At 41.6% G+C, this 23,893-nt stretch overlaps 1 protein-coding gene across 1 annotated transcript in view; it reads right to left on the bottom strand.

Annotated features, from left to right (window-relative positions):
* The window catches only part of LOC146580661 (serine/threonine-protein phosphatase PP1-beta catalytic subunit), a 28,875-nt gene that overhangs the window by 981 nt on the left and 4,001 nt on the right, over positions 1 to 23,893 (bottom strand). The window contains exons 2-7 of the mRNA XM_085267422.1: positions 9,573 to 9,704; positions 9,190 to 9,420; positions 8,018 to 8,122; positions 7,054 to 7,125; positions 5,034 to 5,185; positions 4,671 to 4,805 (exon numbers count right to left, since the gene is read on the bottom strand). Of these exons, the coding sequence (XP_085123548.1) occupies positions 4,671 to 4,805; positions 5,034 to 5,185; positions 7,054 to 7,125; positions 8,018 to 8,122; positions 9,190 to 9,420; positions 9,573 to 9,704 (827 nt within the window). The remainder of the gene's footprint in view (positions 1 to 4,670; positions 4,806 to 5,033; positions 5,186 to 7,053; positions 7,126 to 8,017; positions 8,123 to 9,189; positions 9,421 to 9,572; positions 9,705 to 23,893) is intronic.

The raw sequence follows: 23,893 nt of genomic DNA, 5'->3' as shown, positions 1-23,893 counted from the left end.
TCGCTTGCTTGTCATTTTTTTTTGTACTCTGTTTTCAGCTGCACCTGTTTTCTTACATTTCCAGTGCGGGACTATGGGTAGTCGCTTGAACTTTGTAAGCTGGAATGTCAAAGGTTTAAACCACCCTGTTAAAAGAAGGAAGGTGCTCTCACACATAAAGCAGTTTAAAGCAGCTGTTGTCTTTCTTCAAGAAACACATCTCCGTGATTCGGATAACTCTCGTCTTATGTCCCGATGGGCAGGGCAGCACTTTCATTCCACCTTTCAGGCTAAGGCCAGAGGCGTTTCTATTCTAATTGACCAAAATATTCCTTTTGAGGAACATAATGTAATTTCTGATACGAGTGGCCGGTACGTTTTTGTTTCGGGTAGAAAGTTGTGTTGGCCAACATATATGCCCCTGATATTGATAATGTAGCTTTCTTCCAGCGTGCTTTCTCGTTGTTGCCTGATCTGAGCTCATATTCTCTTCTACTTGGTGGTGACCTCAACTGTTGGCTGGACCCTGTGTTAGACCGATCCTCCCCGAATCCCTGCACTGTCAGTAAATCTGCTCTTTTCATCCAATCCTTTTTATCTAACTGTGGTGTCTCTGATGTTTGGCGCTGCCTACACCCCCACAGAAGAGAGTATTCTTTTTTCTCACAGGTACACCACACTTATTCTAGGATCGATTATTTTCTTATTCATAAGCAGCTGACTCCATGGGTCCGATCCTGTGAATACCAGACCATAGTGATATCAGACCATTCCCCTGTTGTGCTATCAATGAGTTTCCCAGACATCCCTCAATCCAGACGACACTGGCGTTTTAATTCGACTCTCCTGGCAGATGTAAACTTCCTGGAATTCATGAAAGAACAAATAAACGAATACCGTAGGAGAAACTTCTAGCTTAATAATTTGGGATACGCTAAAAGCCTTTCTTAGGGGACAGGTTATTTCCTATACTGCTAATATGAAGAAGAAGGCCTGTATAGAACGACTCGATTTAGTCAACCGAATCAAAGAAATAGATCTGCTCTATGCTAAGGTAAAAAGCCCAGACCTATACAATAAGCGCGTGGAGCTTCAGACTAAATTTGAGCTCCTCTCAACGCACTCAATTGAACGTCAGCTCCTGAAGAGTAAGAGTTTGTTTTATATTCATAGCGATAAATCGGGTAAGATGCTTGCCAGCCAGTTAAGGGGCTTCCAGGCAAAACAACATATCACGAAGATTAGAATGGCTAATGGTAATATCACTTCGGACCCTTCCAAAATTAATGATACGTTTAGGGCTTTTTACTCCCAACTTTACACCTCCGAATTCCCGCAGGAAAACACTTTAATGGATAACTTTCTAAAGACTTTGAATGTACCTATGCTTTCCTCTGATAGTAAAAACAGATTGGATGAACCCATCACGCCAGAGGAGCTGAGCGCAGCCATCTCCTCATTGCAGCCTGGGAAATCCCCTGGCCCTGACGGCTTTCCTGTAGAATTTTTCAAAGCATTCTCACCCTTGCTTTTACCTCAACTACATTTAACCCTTTCCGACTCATGGAAGTGTGGTAGACTTCCGCCATCCTTTTACGAGGCAAGTATTGCTCTTGTCCCAAAGAAAGGTAAGGATCCTGTGGAATGCTCATCCTTTAGGCCAATCTCTCTATTAAATGTTGATACTAAAATTTTGGCCAAGGTTTTGGCGCGTAGGCTGGAAAATATTTTGCCCTCAGTTATATCCGAAGATCAAACAGGCTTCATTAAGAATTGTTACTCTTATTCCAATATCCGCCGACTATTGGATGTATTATACACCCCTTCCAGTCAGGGTCCTGAGTGCATTCTCTCCCTAGATGCGGAGAAGGCATTTGATCGGGTAGAGTGGAAATATTTATTCACGATCCTAGATAAATTCAATTTTGGATCGAAATTTATTTCATGGATAAGGTTATTATATATGTGCCCTAACGCTTCAGTTTTTACTAATTCCATACAGTCGCGGCCTTTCAACCTCCAACGAGGAACCCGTCAGGGATGCCCCTTAAGTCCTCTTCTTTTCAATCTGGCTATAGAACCACTCGCCATTGCACTCCGCAGCTGTGGGGAGATCAATGGGATCCGGAGGAAAGGTGCTGAACATAAAGTATCCTTGTATGCCGATGATCTTTTAATTTTTATTTCAAACCCCAAAATATCTATACCTGCAATGTTATCCATACTTCGCCAATTTGGCCAGTTTTCAGGATACAAGCTCAACCTATGCAAAAGTGAGTTGTTTCCTGTGGATGGAGGGGCACCAGTGTTTGACTATACTACCCTCCCCTTTAGAATAGCAGGGAATCAATTTACATATCTAGGTGTAATTATTACAAGGACACATAAGTGTCTCTTCAAAGCGAACTTCCTTCCTCTGTTAAATAATGCAAAAAAACATCTGGCACAGTGGTCCCCTCTCTCCACCTCTTTGGTGGGAAGAATCAACTCAATCAAAATGAATATACTTCCTAAATTTTTGTATCTCTTCCAATTGTTACCAGTATTTATCCCCAAATCCTTCTTTGATTCCTTGGACTCAATTATCTCATCTTATATATGGAGGGGTAAACGCCCTCGATTGAACAAGGCTCAACTCCAAAAACCCAAGAGTCGTGGAGGCCTGGCACTGCCTAACTTTCGATATTACTATTGGTCAGCAAACATGCGCTACATTATATCTTGGCTTTACTTCCACAACAAGGGTAATTGCCCATCCTGGGTGCTCATGGAGTTGAACTCGCCCACAGGCTCTTCTGTCCTGGCCCTGATTGGATCTTCACTCCCCCTTCCCCCAAACAAGACAATCGATAACCCAGTTGTCTGGCACACGGTGAGGGTGTGGGCTCAGATGAGGAAGCATTTTGGATTAACAGGTTTCTCCCTTCTAAGTCCAATTTTTTCTAACCCCCTTTTTCAGCCATCACTATCTGATCCTATATTTCGAGATTGGCATGATAGGGGCATTACATGTTTCAATGATCTATTTTTTGACAATACTTTTGCATCTTTTGCCCAGCTTTCTGAAAAATTTAATCTCCCACGTACACATTTTTTCAGATATTTGCAGACCAGACATTTCCTCCAATCTCAGATTCCAAACTTTCCGGTAGCACCAGCTGCAAGCCCAGGGGATATGCTCCTCACCCTAATCCCAACACGTAAAGGGTTTATCTCTCTTATTTATGACAGGCTGGTGAGCATGAACGGTTCTTCGATAGATCGGATTAAAACGGCCTGGGAACAAGATTTAAATCAGTCCCTGTCTATGGATACATGGGACTTAATACTCAAATTAGTTAATTCCACGTCCCTATGTGCCCGCCACTGTCTTTTACAATTTAAGGTTGTGCATAGGTTCCATCTCTCCAAAGTCAAACTATCCCGTATGTATCCGAACGTTGACCCCACCTGTGATAAGTGTGGGAGTGCGGAGGCTTCCCTTATTCATATGTTCTGGAAGTGCCCTAGCCTCGAAGGATTCTGGAGAGATATATTTCAGACCTTATCCCTACTTGTTGGACACCATATGGATCCTGATCCTTTAGTTGCGCTTTTTGGCACCACTGGAGAGGCTGATGCACGGTTGACCTCGTCACAGCGTTGCATGCTCTCCTTCGCCTCCCTTGTAGCTAGACGTACAATCCTCCTAAGATGGAGGGGTGCCCCTTTGCCCACCCAGGCTCAGTGGCTGAGGGACCTTATGTACTATCTGAGCCTTGAAAAGATCCGGTATGCGATTAGCAACAACAGCGGTAAGTTTTACAAGGTGTGGGGGCAATTCCTGAAATACTTTTCCAGCCTCCAGGCTACAAACCCGACTTCCAGCATTGCTCAGTAAATCCTCCCCCCTTCTTCTTCTTTTTATTTATTTACTTATTTATTTATTTATTGTTAGTCGTTTGTGTGTTTTTCTTATTTTGTTCTTGATTTATCTGCGATGTTGTTTTTATTTGTTTGCTTCTTTTTTCTTGCTTTGTTTGTTTGGTTTTTTCCTTCCTGGTCTGAGGGATAGGGGTTCTAAGTGTTGTGGGTAGGGGATAAACTGCTGGAAGCAATTATAAGACATGTGAGTGTGTCATTAATCTGTATTCTGATATTTCAGTTTTAACAGTCGCTGTGAAACTTGCTTGTTTGGTGTTTGTCAATTCTGCGTGTATTTGCTTTTCTTTGTTGCTTCAACTCAATAAAAATATCTTTGAGAAAAAAAAACTAACAGGAAAGCCTGACTTCTTAGAAACAAAATATACAGAAATGAGTGTTGACTCCACACTTTTGCACAGCTATGTATATTGCAATTATATTCCAGTTAGCTCCTCGGTAGGTTGCTGGAGTTTGGGGGATTCTGTGGATGTGTTTAATTCTGCAGATAATGTCATTTATTCAGTCATACGGTGCAAAGCAGGAAACATCAATAAAATTGCTTTGAATCATTTAGCACCATAGTGTGATCTCAACTTTTGTCTCTGCTCACTGGCTGTGTTTAACCATCACTTCTAATATAATTATTGATTACTCATTAAACAGGGATGAAAAGCACAGGATGGATGGATGAGAAGACATTATGATTTTTACTGTGCTTCCTAACGGGGCTTCTCAGATGTAACCACAGATTATATCCATGTTTGGCATTCAGTATTATGTCATCATACCTGAAAGGAGCACATCAGGGTTTCATCCACGCTCATCATGCCACCAGCGTTGTCGAACTCTCCACAGTAGTTGGGAGCTGAGAAGAGCGTCACAAGCTGCCGCTTGGCAAAGAACTCATAACCATCTTCTACCACCTGGGGGTGCCAGACACACAGATACCTGAAGGTGAACAACTGGCACTGCCCTCATACAAACACTCATCATAATCATGATCAGATTTAAAGTACTGTAGTACTTTATGCAGATATTGAAAGCTGAGGCACATGTTGCTAATGGATATGCATTTCCAGAAGTTTCTTGGATAGAGCGTTTGTTTTCTGTGCGGTTTAATGATTTTTATACCAAGTCGATGTGCATGTTACCTGGTGGGCTCTACAGATGAGATCCAGATCATGGCGATTGAGGAACTTGCTGACCACATCAGCTCCAAAGGTAAAGGAGACGCCGCGGTCATTCTCTCCCCAGCCCTGGACGTCCTTGTCTGGGTCAGACCAGAGCAAGTCGCACAGCAGGCCTGGAGAGGATAATTCACAATGTGAAACATCTCAGCTGCCACACATTCATCTTCATTCTGAATCCAGCCTCTCTTAGACCACAGAAGTCAACTTTTTGTCACATTTATAGTCTGAATGTCTCATCCAGACACACAGAGTCACCCTGAAAGACCATAAGAGGATCTGAGAGACAGCCGCTGCCAGGGTCTGAACACTGGTTGCCTTAAAAGGACAAGAGGCAGCAGCTTTAATGAGGAGGGGGGCAAAGGCACAAAAAGAAGCTTTGCTTGCCTTGGCTCACCACCACCGAGACTCAGCCTCATGTGTTCTGAAAAACTCTGAACCCAAGTCTAGCTAAAGAGTTACTGAAACGAGAGCTGCAGCACAAAGAGCATGAGGTGATGATGATAGATGAATGCCAGCAGATCTGATCAGACCTGACATGAAGACCAGAGAATATTCAGACATTAACTGGATTACAGGGACCTTAATCAGTGCTGTGTTTATCAGCAGTGGCAGAATCTCTACTGAGAAATAAAGCAACAGAAAAGTGAGGGCTAAGAGCAAGCAGTCATATCCTGAGGGTTATTTATGAAGCTTGATGAAGGTCTGACCTTTAGGAAGACTGCTTCTTCAACAGGCTGTCACTGCACTTTGTGCAGAAATGCAGAAATAAATAAATAGTGTCCAGTGTAGGTGTTGGCGATTTCCTGCATTTAGCTGCATTTTTATGCAACAGTTGATACTTTTCTCTATTAATAGAGTGGAAATCCTTTTATTTAAGTGAATGAAAACAAAAACCCAAACAAGGCCAGAGCTGACATCTCAGTGTTTACTGGAAAACACTACCAAGTCTAAACATTTCCCTCATTCATTTTTCCTCCTGAAGCAACACAGCTTTTTGTGTTAATGGCTCCAAACATCCAGTGAGTCTGACATCAGCCTGCTTTCGTGTAAAAGTAGAATGGGAGGCAGCCTTCAGTTTTCAGGCCCCTCGTCTATGGAACCAGTTTGGATTTGGGAGACAGACACCATCTCTACTTTTAAGATTAGGCTTAAAACTTACGTTTTTGCTAAAGCATATAGTTAGGGCTGGATCAGGTGACCCTGAATCCTCCCTTAGTTACGCTGCAATAGGTGTAGGCTGCTGGGGGATTCCTATGATGCATTGAGTTTTTCCTTTTCAGTCACCTTTCTCACTCAACATGTGTTAATAGACCTCTCTGCATTGAATCATATCTGTCATTAACCTCTGTCTCTCTTCCACAGCATGTCTTTATCCCATCTTCCTTCTCTCACCCCAAGCGGTCGCAGCAGATGGCCCCGCCCCTCCCTGAGCCTGGTTCTGCCGGAGGTTTCTTCCTGTTAAAGGGGAGTTTTTCCTTGCTCATAGGGGGTCACATGATTGTTGGGTTTTTCTCTGTATGTATTATTGTAGGGTCTACCTTACAATATAAAGCGGCTTGAGGTGACTGTTTTTGTGATTTGGCGCTATATAAATAAAACTGAATTGAATTGAATCCTTGTTATTTTAAGTTACCTGTTTAAATGTGCGTGTCATACATCAGTTCAAACATATCAATCCCTGTAGCTGATGTGCATATAGACACACATGTTACTGAAACTCTTCTGCTCATGTTTAAATGTGTGATTTAAGTGATCATGTGCTTATGTAAATCCCAGATATACTTGTACCTTTAGACTGTTTAGTACGGGAGAAACAACAGTAAAAAGGCTCACATGCGGGTCAGTTTAAGTTGTGTATCCACTGCATGTACACCTGTCCATTTCACACTGGGTAAAAGTAATCATCAGAGGGTTATTAGTTCCTCTGACAAAAGAGAGAAGAAGAGAAAATGGCCTGCTGTGTGAGAGTGTGCTGACCTACCTGTATCTGGCACGTCTGTGGGTCTCATGATGCGCCTAATCTGCTCCATAGACTGCAGGTCAGGAGAGAGGCCTGTGGGCGACACAAACACCCTTGGGTAAATCTCTTCAATCTCTACTCCTGCGAGGATGGAGGTATTAACTCATATCAGCGCAGCCAAAACTTGTTTTGAACCATTTACTTCACATCCGATTAGTAAACCAGAAATACCAGAAGCTCACGAGAGCCGTGGACTTTATCTTTCATTTTGGGTAAGTGATGTGAGAAGAGCTCAGTGCTGACCCACAGTCTTCACAAAGCCCCAAGGACCAAATAAGAGTGTCACACTAAAGAGTTGTTACAATGATAAAACATGACAAAACATTATACAGAAGCCCGTCTATAAGGGCAGGCTTGTAAATGCCAAATGGGGAACAGATTGTGATGATCTAAATGTAAGAGGAAGTTTGTCCCCGCTGCATCATTTTGCCATGCACACAATGACCTACAAAAATAAGCTGTTCACAACTAGTTGGAGTATTTCTAATTGTACCAAGCAAGACTGGATTTTAGTTTTGTCTTATTTCAGTTGAAGGCATTTAAAGCCACCAGCTCTTAAAGCCAATGATGCAGGAATGCAGAGAATCTAGTTGTCTGTGTTTCCTTTGACTGAACAGAGCATAAACAAGCAATCAGCATAAGCCTTGTTCTGGCTTACCTGACCGAGTGGCAAACGATAAAACAAAATACAGCAAGTCCAAGTACTCAGCCCTGTGGGACCCTGCATGTAATGTTCATGGAGTAGGATTGTCCACAGTGACACTAATGCAAAGACTGAATATTTGAGGGTCTTTCCACATCTATATGCTCAACCTTCCACTACCCCCAAAAGCTGCCTGGTTCCTAACGGGGCTTTCTAAAGTATTTTTCAAAGTAGCAATAATCTGGAGACTAAACAGTAGTTACATTGTTTCAATATGAATACCTCCGTGACAGCAGAAGATCTTCTCATCCACGATGGCGGCGATGGGCAGGCAGTTGAAGCAGTCGGTGAAAGTTTTCCACAGTTTGATGTTAAATCTGCGTTTACCTGTAACATCAACACGACAGTGTCAGCACGACCATATAAGGCTGTTTCAAAGGTTTTCCAGCTCCGCCTCCAGTTTAATAGATTTAAGACAGTCCTCTTTACACTGGAAGACACAGACGATTTTTGATTTTTATTGGTTTACAAGTGCCCGTCAACCAAGAGCAGTGCTTGCAAGCCAGCAGATCTGCTTGCAGTAACAACATTTTTCCATCTCAATGCTGAAAAGCTTTCACAGACAAGTAGTCCCTTCTTTCCTTCATTTGGGTAAAAGGACTACTGTGCTTAAGGAAATCTGAGATTTGAATGTACACTTTACACAAAATTTGTAACAAAAAACTACCTTTGTGACTACTCATCAGGTGCTGCTGTTGGAATGAAAACACTGGCTATCGGAGGCTAATATGGAGGCAGCTTACTGACTTACTTAAAGTAATGATGAGAATTGAATGCCATTTTTTTAAACCTCCTTAAATCCCGCTGCGCTCTCCATCAAACTGAGTGAACTGGTTCGTCTGCCACTGTGCAGCATAACAAGTACTACCATCTCTAGCTGCCTTCCAACACCGTGACCAAGGGACTCCATCCGTGGGATGAGCGACTCACTGGAGAGACATCTGACTCTATTAAAACTGTCATCTGTCACAAAATACTCTGTTATTGTGGCATTTGCATGGAAACACTTTCCTTCATGAAAGCCTGCAAGACCAGTTCAAGTGGCAGGAAGTGGCCTCAGAACCCCTTTAAAGAATAAATAAATAAAAAAAAAATAAAATGCAGTTAATAGGGGAATTAGTAGGAGCTCTATTTATGAGTTACTTTCACTCATTTAATTTTACATTTCTATTTTATAGTGAAACAATTCAAATATCTAGAAAAAAAGGGGGGGGGGGGGGATAGGATTGGGAACATGAACCATCAAATTACCATTTTTGCCTGCCTGCTTCCTGATCACCACTTTTGTTTCACTCAAAAGTGTTTGTGTGTTAAATCACGCACAATGGAACGGCAGCCACCACAAAGAACTTAAGAGGAAATAAAAAGTGTAACTATGAGAGCAGGATGCTCACACTCGTCATAGAAGCCGTAGATGCGGTTGATGGAGGCACACTCGTGGTTGCCCCTGAGCAGGAAGAAGTTCTCGGGGTATTTGATCTTGTATGCCAGCAGCAGGCAGATGGTCTCCAGAGACTGCTTCCCTCTGTCCACGTAGTCTCCTAGAAACAGGTAGTTAGCCTCCGGAGGAAAGCCGCCATACTCGAAGAGCCTCAGCAGGTCTGTGTACTGTCCGTGGATGTCACCTGGGGTTGGGAGCAGAGGGGAACACTTTGATCCAGAAGGCAAAGAGGAACGTTCTCCAGTAATAATAAGCATTGTTATATCTGTTTGTTTATTTGCAATAGGCATCACACTCTATACTATTTGTGCCTTTGCTGTTCTTGATAGTACTGACCACAGATTTTGAGAGGAGCCTCCAGCTCCAGAAGGATTGGCTGACTGAGGAAGATCTCCCGGGACTTGATGCAGAGGCCGCGGACCTCCGCCTCCGTCATCTGGACAATCTTCCCTGGACGACATCCTCGCACTGGGGAAGGGAGAGCAAAAGCTGGGTGAGCTTAAACTAAACTTCGACACCAAGCTTTCTGATGATGTGAAAGTCAGTTTTAAGGAGTAAGCTTTCCCAAGGAGACTGGACTCCCCTGATTTTTTCCTCAGGGTTATGATTGTCAAATAACTTTTTGAATTAACTTCAAACTAAATATGGGAGGACCGTGTTTAGTCAACAGGAGGACGACAGAAATAGCCTGTGTGGATATTGTTGATGTCAGTGTTTGTGGATACACTTCCTGTTGCGTAACAGAAAAGAGAAGGAAGGAGAAGGGGGAAGGGGGGCAGTCACAGTGGTCAAGTGACAAGAAGCCCTGAAAGTTCGTGAAATCGGCAGATGTACACATAACTATTATGAAAGCCAGCAGGTCAATATTACATGCAGATGAAGTGAGGATGACTTGTTAATTAAATCAAATACAAATACATCATTTTTGAAAAAGCATTATTTTGGAACAATACACTGTTACACAATGATACACTTACTCTTACTATACCGTCTTAAGATTACAGGAATTAATGTACACACACGTAGATAAATTAAAGAGTAGAAATGCATTTCCACATTTTGCTGCCATCCTACATTCTCCTACAAAAAGATCAACAGCTACTACATAGACAAATTTATTCTTCTTGCTTAGCAACAATAAGGACCAGAGCTGAGCAAGACTGCTGCTGTCAGGTGACACCACGGCAACATGAAGGAAATCCAAGCCGGTGTAAAACACTAGTCCATGAGTGGATCCCAAGAATGTGGTCAGAAGGATGCAGCAATAACACAGCCAGAAAGGCTCGTTTTTCTAAGGAGGAAGTGGCTTGAAAGGGCTGAGTATCAAAGGTGTCGTGTGTGTGTCCTGCAGGTGAATCCCTGTGATCCTGAAGGAGAAGCAGCAGCAGCAGCAGCATGTGTGCACATGTGCTGCATGACCCTGCCATTTCTGCCTGGAGATCTTAGGCGTGGACTATAAACACTCTTGCACTGCAGCCAAATACATCCTGTGATCACACACGCCCCACTTGAAGGGCTATTTTTATGACTGCCCAAAAGGTGAACGTTTTTCTAGTAAACGAGCAAAAAGAAAAGCAATACCATGCAAAGACTGTACGTGGTTTAAATACTAAACACATTCTCTGCCACTGATCCTTCCATAAGCACACACACAAGCAAGATGTGTTTGTGTGTCTAGTGTTGAGTGATTTCACACCTCTGCCTTCCAGCTCGGTCAGGGAGGCCCGATATAGGATGGAGACACAAACACGAAACCAGAAGCACCTGCCCGAGAGGATAACCCTTCATCACAGGGTTAAGCTGAGGCGGAGCAGGAAACACACACGCACGCACGCACGCAAGCACACGCTCGCACAGAAAGAGAGTGCGATCCAGTGACCTTGACTTCAGATTGTACCATTATAAGCTTGTGGGGAGGTATCCCAGCATCCTTTGGTCCATCACTTGTGCACTGCAGCTTCACCAGTCAAGAGAAGGAATGAGCAGGATGTGGCACCCACATCTGATTACCGTGGCAACCCAGAAAGACCAATTTCCAGCGGGAGAGGTGTTGGCGAATGGAGCAGCAGCTGCATCTCACAGGGAAAAGGAGGCGATTCGCAGATTAAGTGTCACCTCCACCAGCCCACGCCCTGCATACTAACACTGCTGCATCCGACAGCCGTGACGGAGACCCAACAACAGGCCTGCCTGTATCCGCATAGTTTGTGATTCCAGTCAATTACTTAGCTCAAAATAATTTACTCATGAGGTTCACACACACACACACACACACACACACACACACACACACACACACACACACGGTTTAGAACATTTGAAAATATGTTAAAAGTCAGAATGTATCCTAAATGTTCAGCTCACACTCAGGCTCTAAAGTGAGTTACCGAGTACCAGTGATGCATGCAGATGTAATTTATTGCACGAAACACTCTGTCCAACCTATTGCTTAACACGTGTAACAGCCGTGGCAGCCACAGGTAGTGATGTGCGCCGTTCTTTTGCGTGAATATTCATGGGGAATATAAAGAGCAAACCACGTGAGAACATGACAGCTGACACATTGTGGAGATTCTTTAAAATCCGCACAGTTTGTAACTCAGTATCAAAGTTTGCCTTCTAAATGGCTTCTCCATAACCACCACACATTTCACTTGATTCTGCCCTCCATGATTAACTTGCACATCATTAGGGGCTTTGCATTTTTGCAGAAAAACCGTCAGATGTCAGTTATGTGTTTGCTGACATCACATGGTATGATGGGAAGCACGGGTAGTGTTTTGCAGCATTTGTTTTACCCATGCAAAGCATTTCAGCCTTTCACCAAATTCTACACTTACAGCGAAGAGAAATAGGTAACGAGCAGAGAGAGAAGATCTATGCCATAACAAAAGTAACCCAGTGAATGATCCTTCCCCCCCCCCTCTGGCAAGAAGACAAATAAGAAAATTTATAGTTAAAAGCTAAACCTATAACATTAAACTTGGGTGAACTCAGGGCATACAGAAAGAGGTGCTCAAATACATCAGGTAATCTTGAGTTTAGGCTTAAATTTTAGCTTTTTTTTTTTTTTTTTTTTTAAATCTGCCTGAGAAAAATGCTACTTTACTACTCCTCATCTTTTCCCCTGAAAATTCAGTTGTTGTCAACCTGCTGGACACGGTCCTTCACAATGACATTAGAGCCAAATGAATACACAGTGTTAAGGAGTAGTGACATGGTCTCAAACAGCTGTTTGGTTTCACTCACACCACAGCCCATCCATAAACTGGCTTTTCGACATGTTCGTGCTCAGAGATGGTAAATGTCATGTTCAAGAAACCTCTAGTACATTTTCCTAATTTGGTCAGCTCAGGTCCATGTGCCTGAGCCACCACAGTGGAGTTTGGTCACACCCTCTTAAAACAGTATGCCAGAGGAGTTCATGCAATCAAGTGCCTGCTGTCAAAATCTATTCACCAATTTGCCTCTTCCTAGGGCTGCTCAATTAATCGAATTTTAATCACGATTACGATCTGGGCTTTCAACGATCATTAAAAATGACTGAGCCGATTATTAGCCCCTCCCTCATTTATCCGCGACACCTTAAAGGCCGGTCCGTGAAAATATTGTCGGGCATAAACCGTCCGTGGCGCAAAAAAGGTTGGAGACCGCTGATTAAGAGGACCCGAGGGAAGCTCAGAAAGCTAAGCAGAAGTTATTTGGAGAGTGACTGCCGTTGGTTGAAAAGAGTTAAAAAAAAAAAAAAAACTTCAGTGGTGTTGCACACTATTTTATATTATTTTTTTAAAGTCATTGTTAACCCTTTAAAGCCAGTCAGAGCAGCACGCTCCGTTTTGCGTAACTATTTTTAAATTCCTGTAGAACCTGAACCGTGTAAGCTAGCGCAATAATTTGTTTTGCATATGAAACCGGAGGAGCTGTACTTACATCTGATGCCATCAGCTTGTCCTCGGTCACGGTTTCGTTCCACATATAGCTTTGCAAAAACTGCATAAAAAGCGCTTGCAGGAACAAAAGCATAATATTCCAGAAACACGCTTTGCCGTTCCTATCAGCTGTTCGTAACACTTCCCACAGTGAAATGATGCACATGCTGTTTTCTTTGCAAATTTGCATCATAGGATTGTTTTTTGTTTTTCCTGCAGTATATAAAAATTGCTGTATCTCCAAAATAAAACTATGAAGACACTCAAAATAAATTTCCTGTGGTGGGAAACAATTTTTTGCAACTTTATTGTATTTAAAGTTTTGAGGGATAAACCTCTTAAATTTCTCCAAGTAGAAATATATGTAAACAAAACAAAAGCGATTTTCAATTTTTTTTGTAGTTTATTGCACTTTTTTGCAATTTATGTAATTACTATGCACTTAATGCATACATATTATTAAAATATGGGCTATAACAGTTGTATTGATGTATAGCAACTTGAAATGCTCCCACAAATGGCACTACAGCATGTAAAAAAATAAAATAAAAATAATATAAGCTCTGGTGGACTTGGTTCTATAGTAGGTCTTAAAGGGTTAAATAAATATCGTCAAATAATCGTGATCTCAATTTCAGTGAAAATAATCGTGATTATCATTTTTGCCATAATCGAGCAGCCCTACCTCTTCCTTCCCCTTCCTCCTTTAATCTCCATCTTTATTATCTTTATTTTTCAAGTTCCATTCCTGGCTGTGGCTGACTCTCTGGGTCACCCTCCTCCGCCTCAGCAGTGAACTGTGCTGACGTCAGAGGACAGCTCTGCCTCATACCCCTCCCTGAGTGCATACCAGACAGCTCACAGGCCTTTTTAAACCTTAACATCTCAGCCTACTGCAGCCTGAGAAACATGCAGCCAGGGAATCTACACGTACCACCAAAACCCAAAGAACCTTTCTAGTACCAAGTGTGGGGAACCAATTTTGGATGAAAAAGCGTCTGTGAAACTAAATGCATCAACACAGCTCACTAGAGAAGTTCAGTTCAGTTCATTTTTATTTCAAACATATACATTCACCAACATTTCATAAAAATCTTTCCATGCAGTTGTAAAAGTAAATCATGATACACTAAGCTGAAGGAAAAAAATTAAAGTTTAGCTAATGTGACCCTCTGGATTTAAGGCTTGTTGTCAATAGTTAAGTTTTTAAAAATACAGAAGCAAAAATTGTCTGCGAGATGTCTGAATTTATCCAGAGTCCTGTATTGAGGTCTTGTTTTGTCCAACCAGCAGCAGTCCAAACCTGTTTGGCTCTCAGGACTATTATTCGAAAGCTACTCTGGATCACTGTACTTAAAACTGCAATATGGCATTGGATATGGGACAGGGCACTCCCCCAGTGTCCCTTCCACAGGGTGGCCTAACATGCCTGAAATATACATTTACTAATTAAAAAACCAGACAGGTTGCACTCCGAGCCATACTTCAACTCCAGTGGCTATACTAGAGACATTATTAGGATTGTGTTTATGCAAGCAGCAGAGCACAGACCCACAGTTAAACTTGTTAACACTGTGCAATGGTTTACCCAACCCGTAGTGAACATAACTGGAGACCAGTCACCTGAAACAGTATTGACATTTGCTTGTTTTTACCGTTTTAAATATGTTATCATTTTGATTTCTTCTAACTAGTAGAACCCTTTGCTTAAAAAAGTAATTAGTTTGAATGGTAGACATTTAAATGTTACTTATAAACTATAAAGTTGTAAAGCTCAGCAACATGGCAACAAGAGACCATAAAAAATATTTTAATGACTATAAATGAGTGAGTCTAAGAAAGTTTTTGTTAACTTGAAGGCGAACGACTGAATTGACTACCAGCGAGAGGTGAGGATGCTGGCGATTCACATATTGACAGAGTAGTAAATAGAGGACAGGGTTACCCAGGCAACCAGACCCTGGATGGACCACTTCAGCTTCAAAGAGATGTGTGATGAGCACATCACTCATTGTGTGGACATATCATTAGAAACAACCTAACGTTCTTTGGTTGTCATATTTCTAGGTACAAACTGGGAGGGTTTTTTTTTTGTTAAATAAAAACTCTTCCTGCCCAGCATTTTGTGACAGTGACTCATTAAATATTTGGGAGGATCTTAAGAAAAACCCAGCCATCTATTGAGCTGCGTAATAAACCACACCAGAGAGGTGTTGCCACATAAAGCAACAACGTGACAGGGTGTGTGAGTACACAGTCAAACCTTACATAGTAAGGCCAGGCTTGCCCGATCAGTTTTGCAAACATATCAAGGCCAGAGCTATCTGCAGAGTCAACAACTGTAATCTTTGTGGACTGTGTTGCCCAAAATTGATGGTAGTCTAATATTAACCACTGACAAAAGTGAACATCTTCATATCTGAGAAAAAAAAAAAAAGAAATAGAAAAGCACTGTTTTTTCAATCTATAAAGGAAAACGTGGTCGTTCTCTAAAGGAAGGGGTTTGGTTGAGAGTGATTTCCTCTGCTTCGCTGGTTGTAAATGACTTGCCAAGCGTCAAAGAGGTCAACTATTTTTCCATTCATTTAAGAGAGGGCTTACTTGAACAAAGAGCCAAAGAGAGCGAGTGAAAGATAAGTTAGTTACGGACAGATTCTCCTTCTGGAAGGCATTGCCATATATGGCCGCTGCTGTATGAAGGAAGTAGTCAGTCAGGACAGAGAGGGAGTGCTTGAAGGCTCTGCTGCATGTGATGGGAATAGAAACAGGCTAATGAAGCGCAGGCCAGAGCTCGCACTCAGGGCCACAACAATATAATGGCTGTCAGCTGCACTGGAAAAGCGCTGCGTAGGATACATGAGCGAGAAACACGCGCAGATGTCAGCGCAAACCATAAGCGTGACTACTCCAAGTCAGCAAATTCTACTTATTTTTCCATGAGATCTACATTTGTAATCCTTAATGCAGGTTCAGTATAGGTCTATATATAGCCCAGTGTTATTATACGTGCTACTTGATTATTTTGTTTTTCCTGGGTCTGAAAGGATTGTTTGGAGTGGTCATGTTGTTTCACTGAATCAGTGTTTTTGAATCAGTGCTGAGTCACCGATTAGCTTTCGTTTTAATTTTATTTTTTTTAAGTAACTTGTTCAATACTCCCTGTCAACTGAAACTGTTCCAAGTTCATCACAGCGGAGTTTCCCGAGAACAATCGGGCACAGGCATCAGTGAACTTGGCCTCAGTTTACCCGACGTTGCACTGAGCGTACAGTACCAGTTGTGACAATTCTCATCTCGACTCAAACAGTATCTTACAAATGGTGCACTTTGTAGTGAAATGTAAATATACTCAGTTATATAAATGTCTGTGAAAAAAAATGTCATCACAACATTGCTCCAGCAATGCCACATGTTTACGTTTCCTAGTACGTGCAACAATAGATAAGCCCAAGCATATCTGACAACAAGAGCCCTGTCTCGGCTTCCGGTGATGATGTAGTAGTGACAAAGGTAGCTATTTAAACAACCTCCAACAAAGCACATAACTTTGCAAAATATGCAAGACAATTGTTCCAGGTAAATGTGGAAACAATACACTTGTTTCACTACTTGAGACAAACACATGCTGTCAAATGCAGCCTGGCTATAAAGGAAAGATACCAGCAGCTGGAGATGTGTGACGCAAATGTAAACAACTGACTCTACAGAGGATTGCTGGAGCACTTTCATTCCATAAGACAGCAGCAACAAACAGTAGATGAACATCACTGATGTGGTTGCATGGTGGAAAATAGAGCCGTTTAGTTATTTTAGTTTTAAACTAAAACGTTAAGCAGTTATTTTATACTTCCAAGGGTAGGCCACCTGAGTTCTTACGTTGACTAGCTGTGTTACCACTATAATGCTACTGCTGCTGGCACCTGGTTTTCACACTTCAAATTAGGAAACATGTCATGATGGTATGTTTTTTTTTTTTGTTTTAAATCACATTGTTTGTAAACATATCATCATAAAATATAAAGTCCATATTGCCCACAGCTACACAGCACTAAGGAACTTTTAACAGCACATTTGCAGTACCTGGACCTAGCATATTAGTCACAGCACATGCCACTAGTATTGCTGCTCTAATAAGACTCTGATGTCTTATTAGACATTTTCACACAACTCAACACAGGGAGCTCTTTTGAAGTTGCTCAAGTTTCTCTCCGAATGGTGTCTGGTTTCTAAGGGACTCTTAAGATTGCAGTGTTAGCGTGAGCCAATTTTTCCCCAATAGATCATGCACATGGGCCGAGGGGGTGAGCCGACAAAGCCAGCAGAAGCTATAAGACAGGTAGGCTTCACGATAGTAGTAAAACATTTTTTTCCCCTCATATGTTTAGGTTCTGGGTCTTCTACACTGGTTAGTTTAATTATTATCTATATAATTATCATTATTAATATTATCATTATACCTATTGTTGCTGGTGTTTTTGGTTTTGTTAAGTCTGCAAAGGCAAAGAATGTTTGACTTTGTTGAACTTGCATTGTAGTAAGACCACTCAAAACATTGGATGGCCCTTTTGGAAGGTTTCTGTGCTGGAGCTGGCACATGACCATTTCAAACTCAATAGGTAGCATGCTGCAAGTACGCATCTCAATATCAACTTGAAAAACATAAACAAGCTTTTCAACTCGATGGTCTAACACCACAGTCCCACATTTAATTTCACCACCCTAGCTCTCTTGCAAGGTATCACCTGTCAAATAAAGGCACTAAAAAAATTACCCATGACACATCAGCATTATGGCTTAGAAAGGTAGTGCAAAGCTAAAACTGAAGGTGACTGCAAAGTCTATGTTTTGTAAGTATGCCCACATGTCACAATTCACACTGTCAGTTCATTAGTGCCACTTTCTGGCAACTTCAACTTTAACAGAATATCTCTCCTTTTCAAGAAAAGGATTCAAAAGTTCTACTGGGTAGACTCATGAATTTAAAGCAAGTATGACTGTGCATGTTTTTAGACACTGCAGCACCAAAAAAGATGCCGTGTCAGACCTTTTTTAGCCTTCCTCTTCCATTCACTCCAACTGGGCACAAGGCCAGCAGCTCTCAACTGCTCCTCCATCCCACTCTCTCCCACACGGGAGAGATGGAAAACAGTGACCCCTTAGTGAACGAGAAACACAAAGTAACTCTGGCAAGAGGAGCGGGAGCCACTCTTAACTCAGAAATCCAACTGCGATGGCATTTCTGGGCAAGCTTTAGATTTTCAGAGGACGTTTTGTTCGTCTCTAAGTGCCACAGTGAATGGCAGTCTTTGTGGGGCGAAAGAAAGGACGAAATTGAGAGGAGAGACTGGGGGAGATATAAAAGGAGACACAGCTATAGACAGAGAGAGTGGGAGAGATGGAGAGGAGTAGAGAAACGGGAGAAAAATGTAGGCTGACACTGAAGCTTGAGACCCTGCAAACGAGGGACTGAATAGAAGGGAGGGTTTATAGCTAGGCAGCTGAAAAGCCTGGGTGAGCTCTCTGTGCCATGTTTGGTGCCAGGGGGTGAACGCTCCCCGCCACACAGGCTCCACCATTGTTGTTTCCATAACAGAGTGCCACGCCAGCACCCTGAACACCACGCAACACAGCAGCAGTCGACTACATCTGACACAAACAAGCAGGGTGACAGCGAGGAAACAAATATGCATTATGAATAGCTGTAAAATAAAAATTGAATCCAGGAAAATAAAAATAAAAAAGTTACTTTAAATGGCTGTCAAAGTGCTTCAATTTCAGTTCAGACGGCGATGAACTTTCCTCACACAGACACCCAGATGCTAATTAAAATGATAAAACCTCCGAACTGGTCAAACCGATAGAAATTTTGAAAATAGGAACACAAGCAACTCCTTGTAAAAACAATTAAGAAACAAATAAATTCACGCTGCCTGAAAAACAAAGCTAAATACAGCAAAACACATCAGTCAGGATTTACACTGGCTCGAATAATCCTAATGCCCAAGTTTGAGATAACAGGTCTCACGACGGTGGCTATCCGTTTTCGCTTCCTGATTCAGGCTCTTTCACACGTCATGACTCTTTTCAACATAAAATGATCCCTATGAGTGTCGTCTACACCAATCAGACATGGTATCAGAAGATGCAAAGCTGGTCGCAAAAATCTATAGAGAATACTTTAAAAAAAATAAAATAACAGTAAAATGCAACATTGTTGCAAATAAGAAAAGAGATCAATACCACTGAAACTTGTTATTTTTGGGATTTAGTTCACAGAGGAGTAACATAGAAGTACTCAACAGCCATGTGACATTTTGCATATAGTACAGGTATTTGCACAACAGAAAAGTATTTGTGCAAGGTGTAACAGCATGCCCGTCTTCATTACTCACTGTGTTTATCAGACACATCTTTACCCAAGTGGAAAGCAATAGTTAGGTTGCTGTTGGCATTTCCAGTATGTCTTTCAGAAGATGTCTGAGTTAATGTTGAATGACTCACATTAGCAACCACTGCGTTGCTTTGCTTGGCCATTGTTATGCTGCGATTCGTCACGTGTTTTCTGGAACTTGAATAAGTTATATATTGCTTTGTGGCAACTTTACAGCACTCGCTGAATTTGTTCTTCATCACTACTTGCTCTAAATCCAAAGCATTTTCAAATAGCAGATGATGATCCACTTCCAGGATGACTGCATTTGTTCTTTACAGTGCCAGACATTTGATTTTTGTATGGCTAGTCGGTTATCTATAGCATATTGCTGACGCCTATCCAGGAAACTTCACATTGCTCAGTGCAGGGAAAAGGTGTGACTGGCATATGCAAGCATCTCAGACAGTAATTTATTGAGTGTAATTGCAGAATAGCCATTTATCGGTTAATTCCAGTAGTCAGTGACTACTATGACTTATATCCAAAAAGTCTTCTTTAATATGACTTCTAAAGCTTTTTCTTTAAAAAAAAAGAAAAAAAAAGAAAAGAAAATAGCTTCAAGCTTCATACGATAGCCTTCATAAAGGCTATCGTATACTCATATTAAATGTCTAGAAAGTATATGGTATGTGGTATCATCACCACAGTAAAATATCTTACAGTTAGAGGCCATCTAAACAATATGCAATTAAAGATGCACTACACTCTTCTCACTGCGCATTTTACCCCCTTGGCTTATTTGTCATTGTGCTGTTGTCATCTTTGAAAACTGTAAGGACTAAATGGTGGCTCCTTGGTAAAGGAGTGACTCAAATTCAGGAAACATGGACATCTAAACACAAACACCTTTTAGGAGATTTTATGTTCCCAATTTGACAACAACTTGGCTGCTGTTTTTGCCCATAAACCAAGATGACCAAAAAGAAGAAGAAAATAAATAAAAATTCCATCCTACCTCCCCTCTCCCTTACTGGCTGATCCATGGGGCTGTGGCGTTGATTGTGCCACATAAAGCCTACGGGCCACCTGTGCTGGCAGCCCAGACAGAGGGCTTGTTGTCACTAAAGGCCAGCCAGTGTGGGCTTAACATGTGTATGCTGGAAAAGCTGGGGCCTGTAATCGCTGCTTTACTCGATTGCAGCACAGAGACACAGTACAGCAATGGTTATAAACTAATGAGGAGGAGAAAGAGGAGGAGGGGCAGGTGCAGAGAACTCAACAAACAAACAAGAAAACACAAGGCTTGGCCAGTAAACTGTGCACAGGAATGTAGGGAAGGAATACCGCAACTTATATGAAGCATACTAGAGCAGGGCGATATGACCAAAAATATTTATCACGATATACTTTTGAAAATTTGCGATAACGATATAACTGACACTAGACAAAATACTTTACAACTCCACAACTTTATTAGCGCTAAATACAAAACATCAATGTAGTTTCACTTAAACAAGCAGCTGTTTTTTATGTGCATTAAAGTTATATAAAAATTTAACAGTGCAAAGACAAATTCCTTGCTGACAGTTTAACCAAAAGGCATTTCCAGTGGAAATTGGCCGACAGATCCTCAGCATAACCGTGTATAATATCCACAAAACTTAAAAAGGATGAGTATGAAAACAAATGCACCACGCATGCGCGTTTTATCTATATTCTATCGCGATATTTCATTTTCTTATCGTTGCCCAACATTATACCGGTATTACCGTGAACAGTATGATATGGCCCAGCCCTAAAGCATACTACTGCTTGCTACTGTGTTAATGCAAATGTAAGATTTCTATAAACTCTAAACAATTCCGGGTCAATTCAGATGTGATCTAACTAACCACAGCGAGTTGCTGCGAAATCTGACACGAGCTGCTGTGGATCATACAAAAACAGTAGACGGCTGATTGATTTCAAACAGACCATGGTGTCATGCAATCCTGTGTAATGTGGCTGCATTGCTATTGATCTTTTCACCTCACAATAATACCGCATTACCACCCTTTGATTAGACACATAACTGTTTAAACCGTACTTCTTTTGTTTTTGTTTTTATTTTTATAACCAGGAACACAATACATTAGGCAGCTGTGGGTAACTTTGCAGTGTTAGTAATCAGCAGTGCTTTAAAAAAAATAAAATATGCATGCAGGCTCTGATGCAACACAACAAGCTTGATCCTGCATGACCACACTGGTGTGGCTTAATACAAACATTCAAACTGGGATACCACCGTTCTTACATGCAAAACAATGACAGACAGGACTCTCGCGTCCTCAGGGAGGAGTGCAAAATATGACTGCATAACATTACCACTGTCAGACACACAGACCTCCAAATGGCATTTTAATACAGACAAATAGCTTTAGTAAGTAAGGTACACACCATTGTGCTGCTTACCTTTCTACTCTGACTCAGAAGACTGGTCACAGGTCAGTAAATCACAAGTCATTGTTGTACACAGTGACAAATGAAACCTGAGAGGCTAGAAACCTGCATGCTTTGCCTGCTATGCCACTGAGGAGGCTTCAGTGATGTAAGTCATGCTGTCAGTTGATCAGGTTTAGCCTGTCAGCTAGAAACTCCTGTCAACCCCTCCACCAAACCACTCTTGAAGCACAGCTTCAGTGTGTGTCTGTCTTTAGACACACCAACACATTTGCAGATAAATTTGTGCATACCGAAAACCAACTAAAACGAAATAAATGACGAGCCTGAACACAGAACATAGGAGATAGAGACTCCTAGTTCAGAGTTTTCTTCTTCCTTTTTTTTTTTCTCTTCAAGCTGATCGATGAGTTTGAGGACAACTATGCAGTTTGGGTTAAAACTTGACAAACTGGGAGTGATGCTGGTCTTAACTTTGTCACAAAACATGCATCATAGGTCCAACCCTAACAGGCATGTTATAGGACTCTCTAAGAAAACAATGACTGAGTAAGAGGCAGCAGGGGAAACCCCATTTATGGCGAGGAGCTGACTGATCAGTACTGAACGATTGACTAACACCTGATTGATAATATGACAATGTAATGCTGCATTTTACAGTAAAGCAGGCCTACCGATCACAACTGGATATCTAACTGCAGCACCGAACATTAGCTAGACGTAATAAATGGTTGTTCAGTCACGTGTGCGTTAATTCAAGTGGCATGCTGCAGTAATTTGATTTACAGCAGTCAGGATTTGATACTCAACAACATTTTGTGTTCCTCTACACAACCAGCAGGTCAGCTCGTAGAGGTTTAACTGCTGTATGGACGCCCCTCAAGTCCCCACCCAGTCTCTAACAGTGACCAAACATTTCGCCCTTGCGTGCGGGCATAGAAATCCTCCTGCCCCGGCTTAGACTTGCCATGTCATTTCCTGAGAAAAACATACTTGAAACACACCCTTAGAACGGATTAGGCAGACATGTATAGATTTTCCTGGTCTTCCTAACCACTCAAATGTGCTTATCACCCATCATTTCCCTCAGATTACTACTATCAAGCTGAAAATGTGATGCTGATTACTTGCAAGGTTATTGGGTCTGCTTGTTTTTCAAAATGAACTGCCTGTGAAAGTGAATGGCACAGCTTAATGGGACATCCTTCCACAATAACTGGCACACTTTGACATTTTAACAGCTGGCTGTGGAAAGGAACCCATCTATGACTGTAGTTTTAAGGGATTATGGCACAGAAAGTAAATATCTTTGATATCCTAAATTAGGGCTGTTCGATATAACGATATATATATATATATATATATGGACAACGATATAAAAACATTTATCGTTTCATTTTACGCTATCGTTTGTTTCGTGGTGTCCCAAAATAAACTGTTTACGGCAATATTTTTTCATCGTTTTGATGGTCACTGTAGTGGCTATATTAATTTCTTAAAGCTCTCTCTTTCTCTTATATTTAATATAACCACACTACGGATGGGCAAGCGACTGTTTATGCATTGTGGTTAGCAACAACGACGGTAACACCACCGCGTGTCCGCTTGTTTATGTACCACATAAACCTTTCACAATAAAGCTCAAGATCCTGTTGAGACTTTTCAAAATAAACTGAATCATGTGAAAGAGCAGATTATTTATGGATGAGAAGTAAAAAAAAAAGGTGCTAAAAAATAAACCTTAGACTCAAACGTTAGAACAGGCTTTTCCCCGCAGCACGCCATGTAATAAATACTCACAAAGAAAACGGCGGCTGTTACAACTTATGTCTAAAAATGTATAGTTTCATGCATCTGTTAAAACACTCGATTCCAGCTACATGACGCGCAGCTGGAAACGCTTCCCGCAAGTCGAG

This window comes from Mchenga conophoros, linkage group LG3 (assembly GCF_057382185.1).
Source record: "Mchenga conophoros isolate Kocher_MC1m ecotype Shallow Benthic linkage group LG3, M_conophoros_male_GT1.1, whole genome shotgun sequence".
NCBI classification, from domain to species: Eukaryota; Metazoa; Chordata; class Actinopteri; order Cichliformes; family Cichlidae; genus Mchenga; species Mchenga conophoros.
The sequence above is the reverse complement of the archived record's forward strand: the minus strand, read 5'-3'. Positions and strand labels throughout refer to the sequence as shown.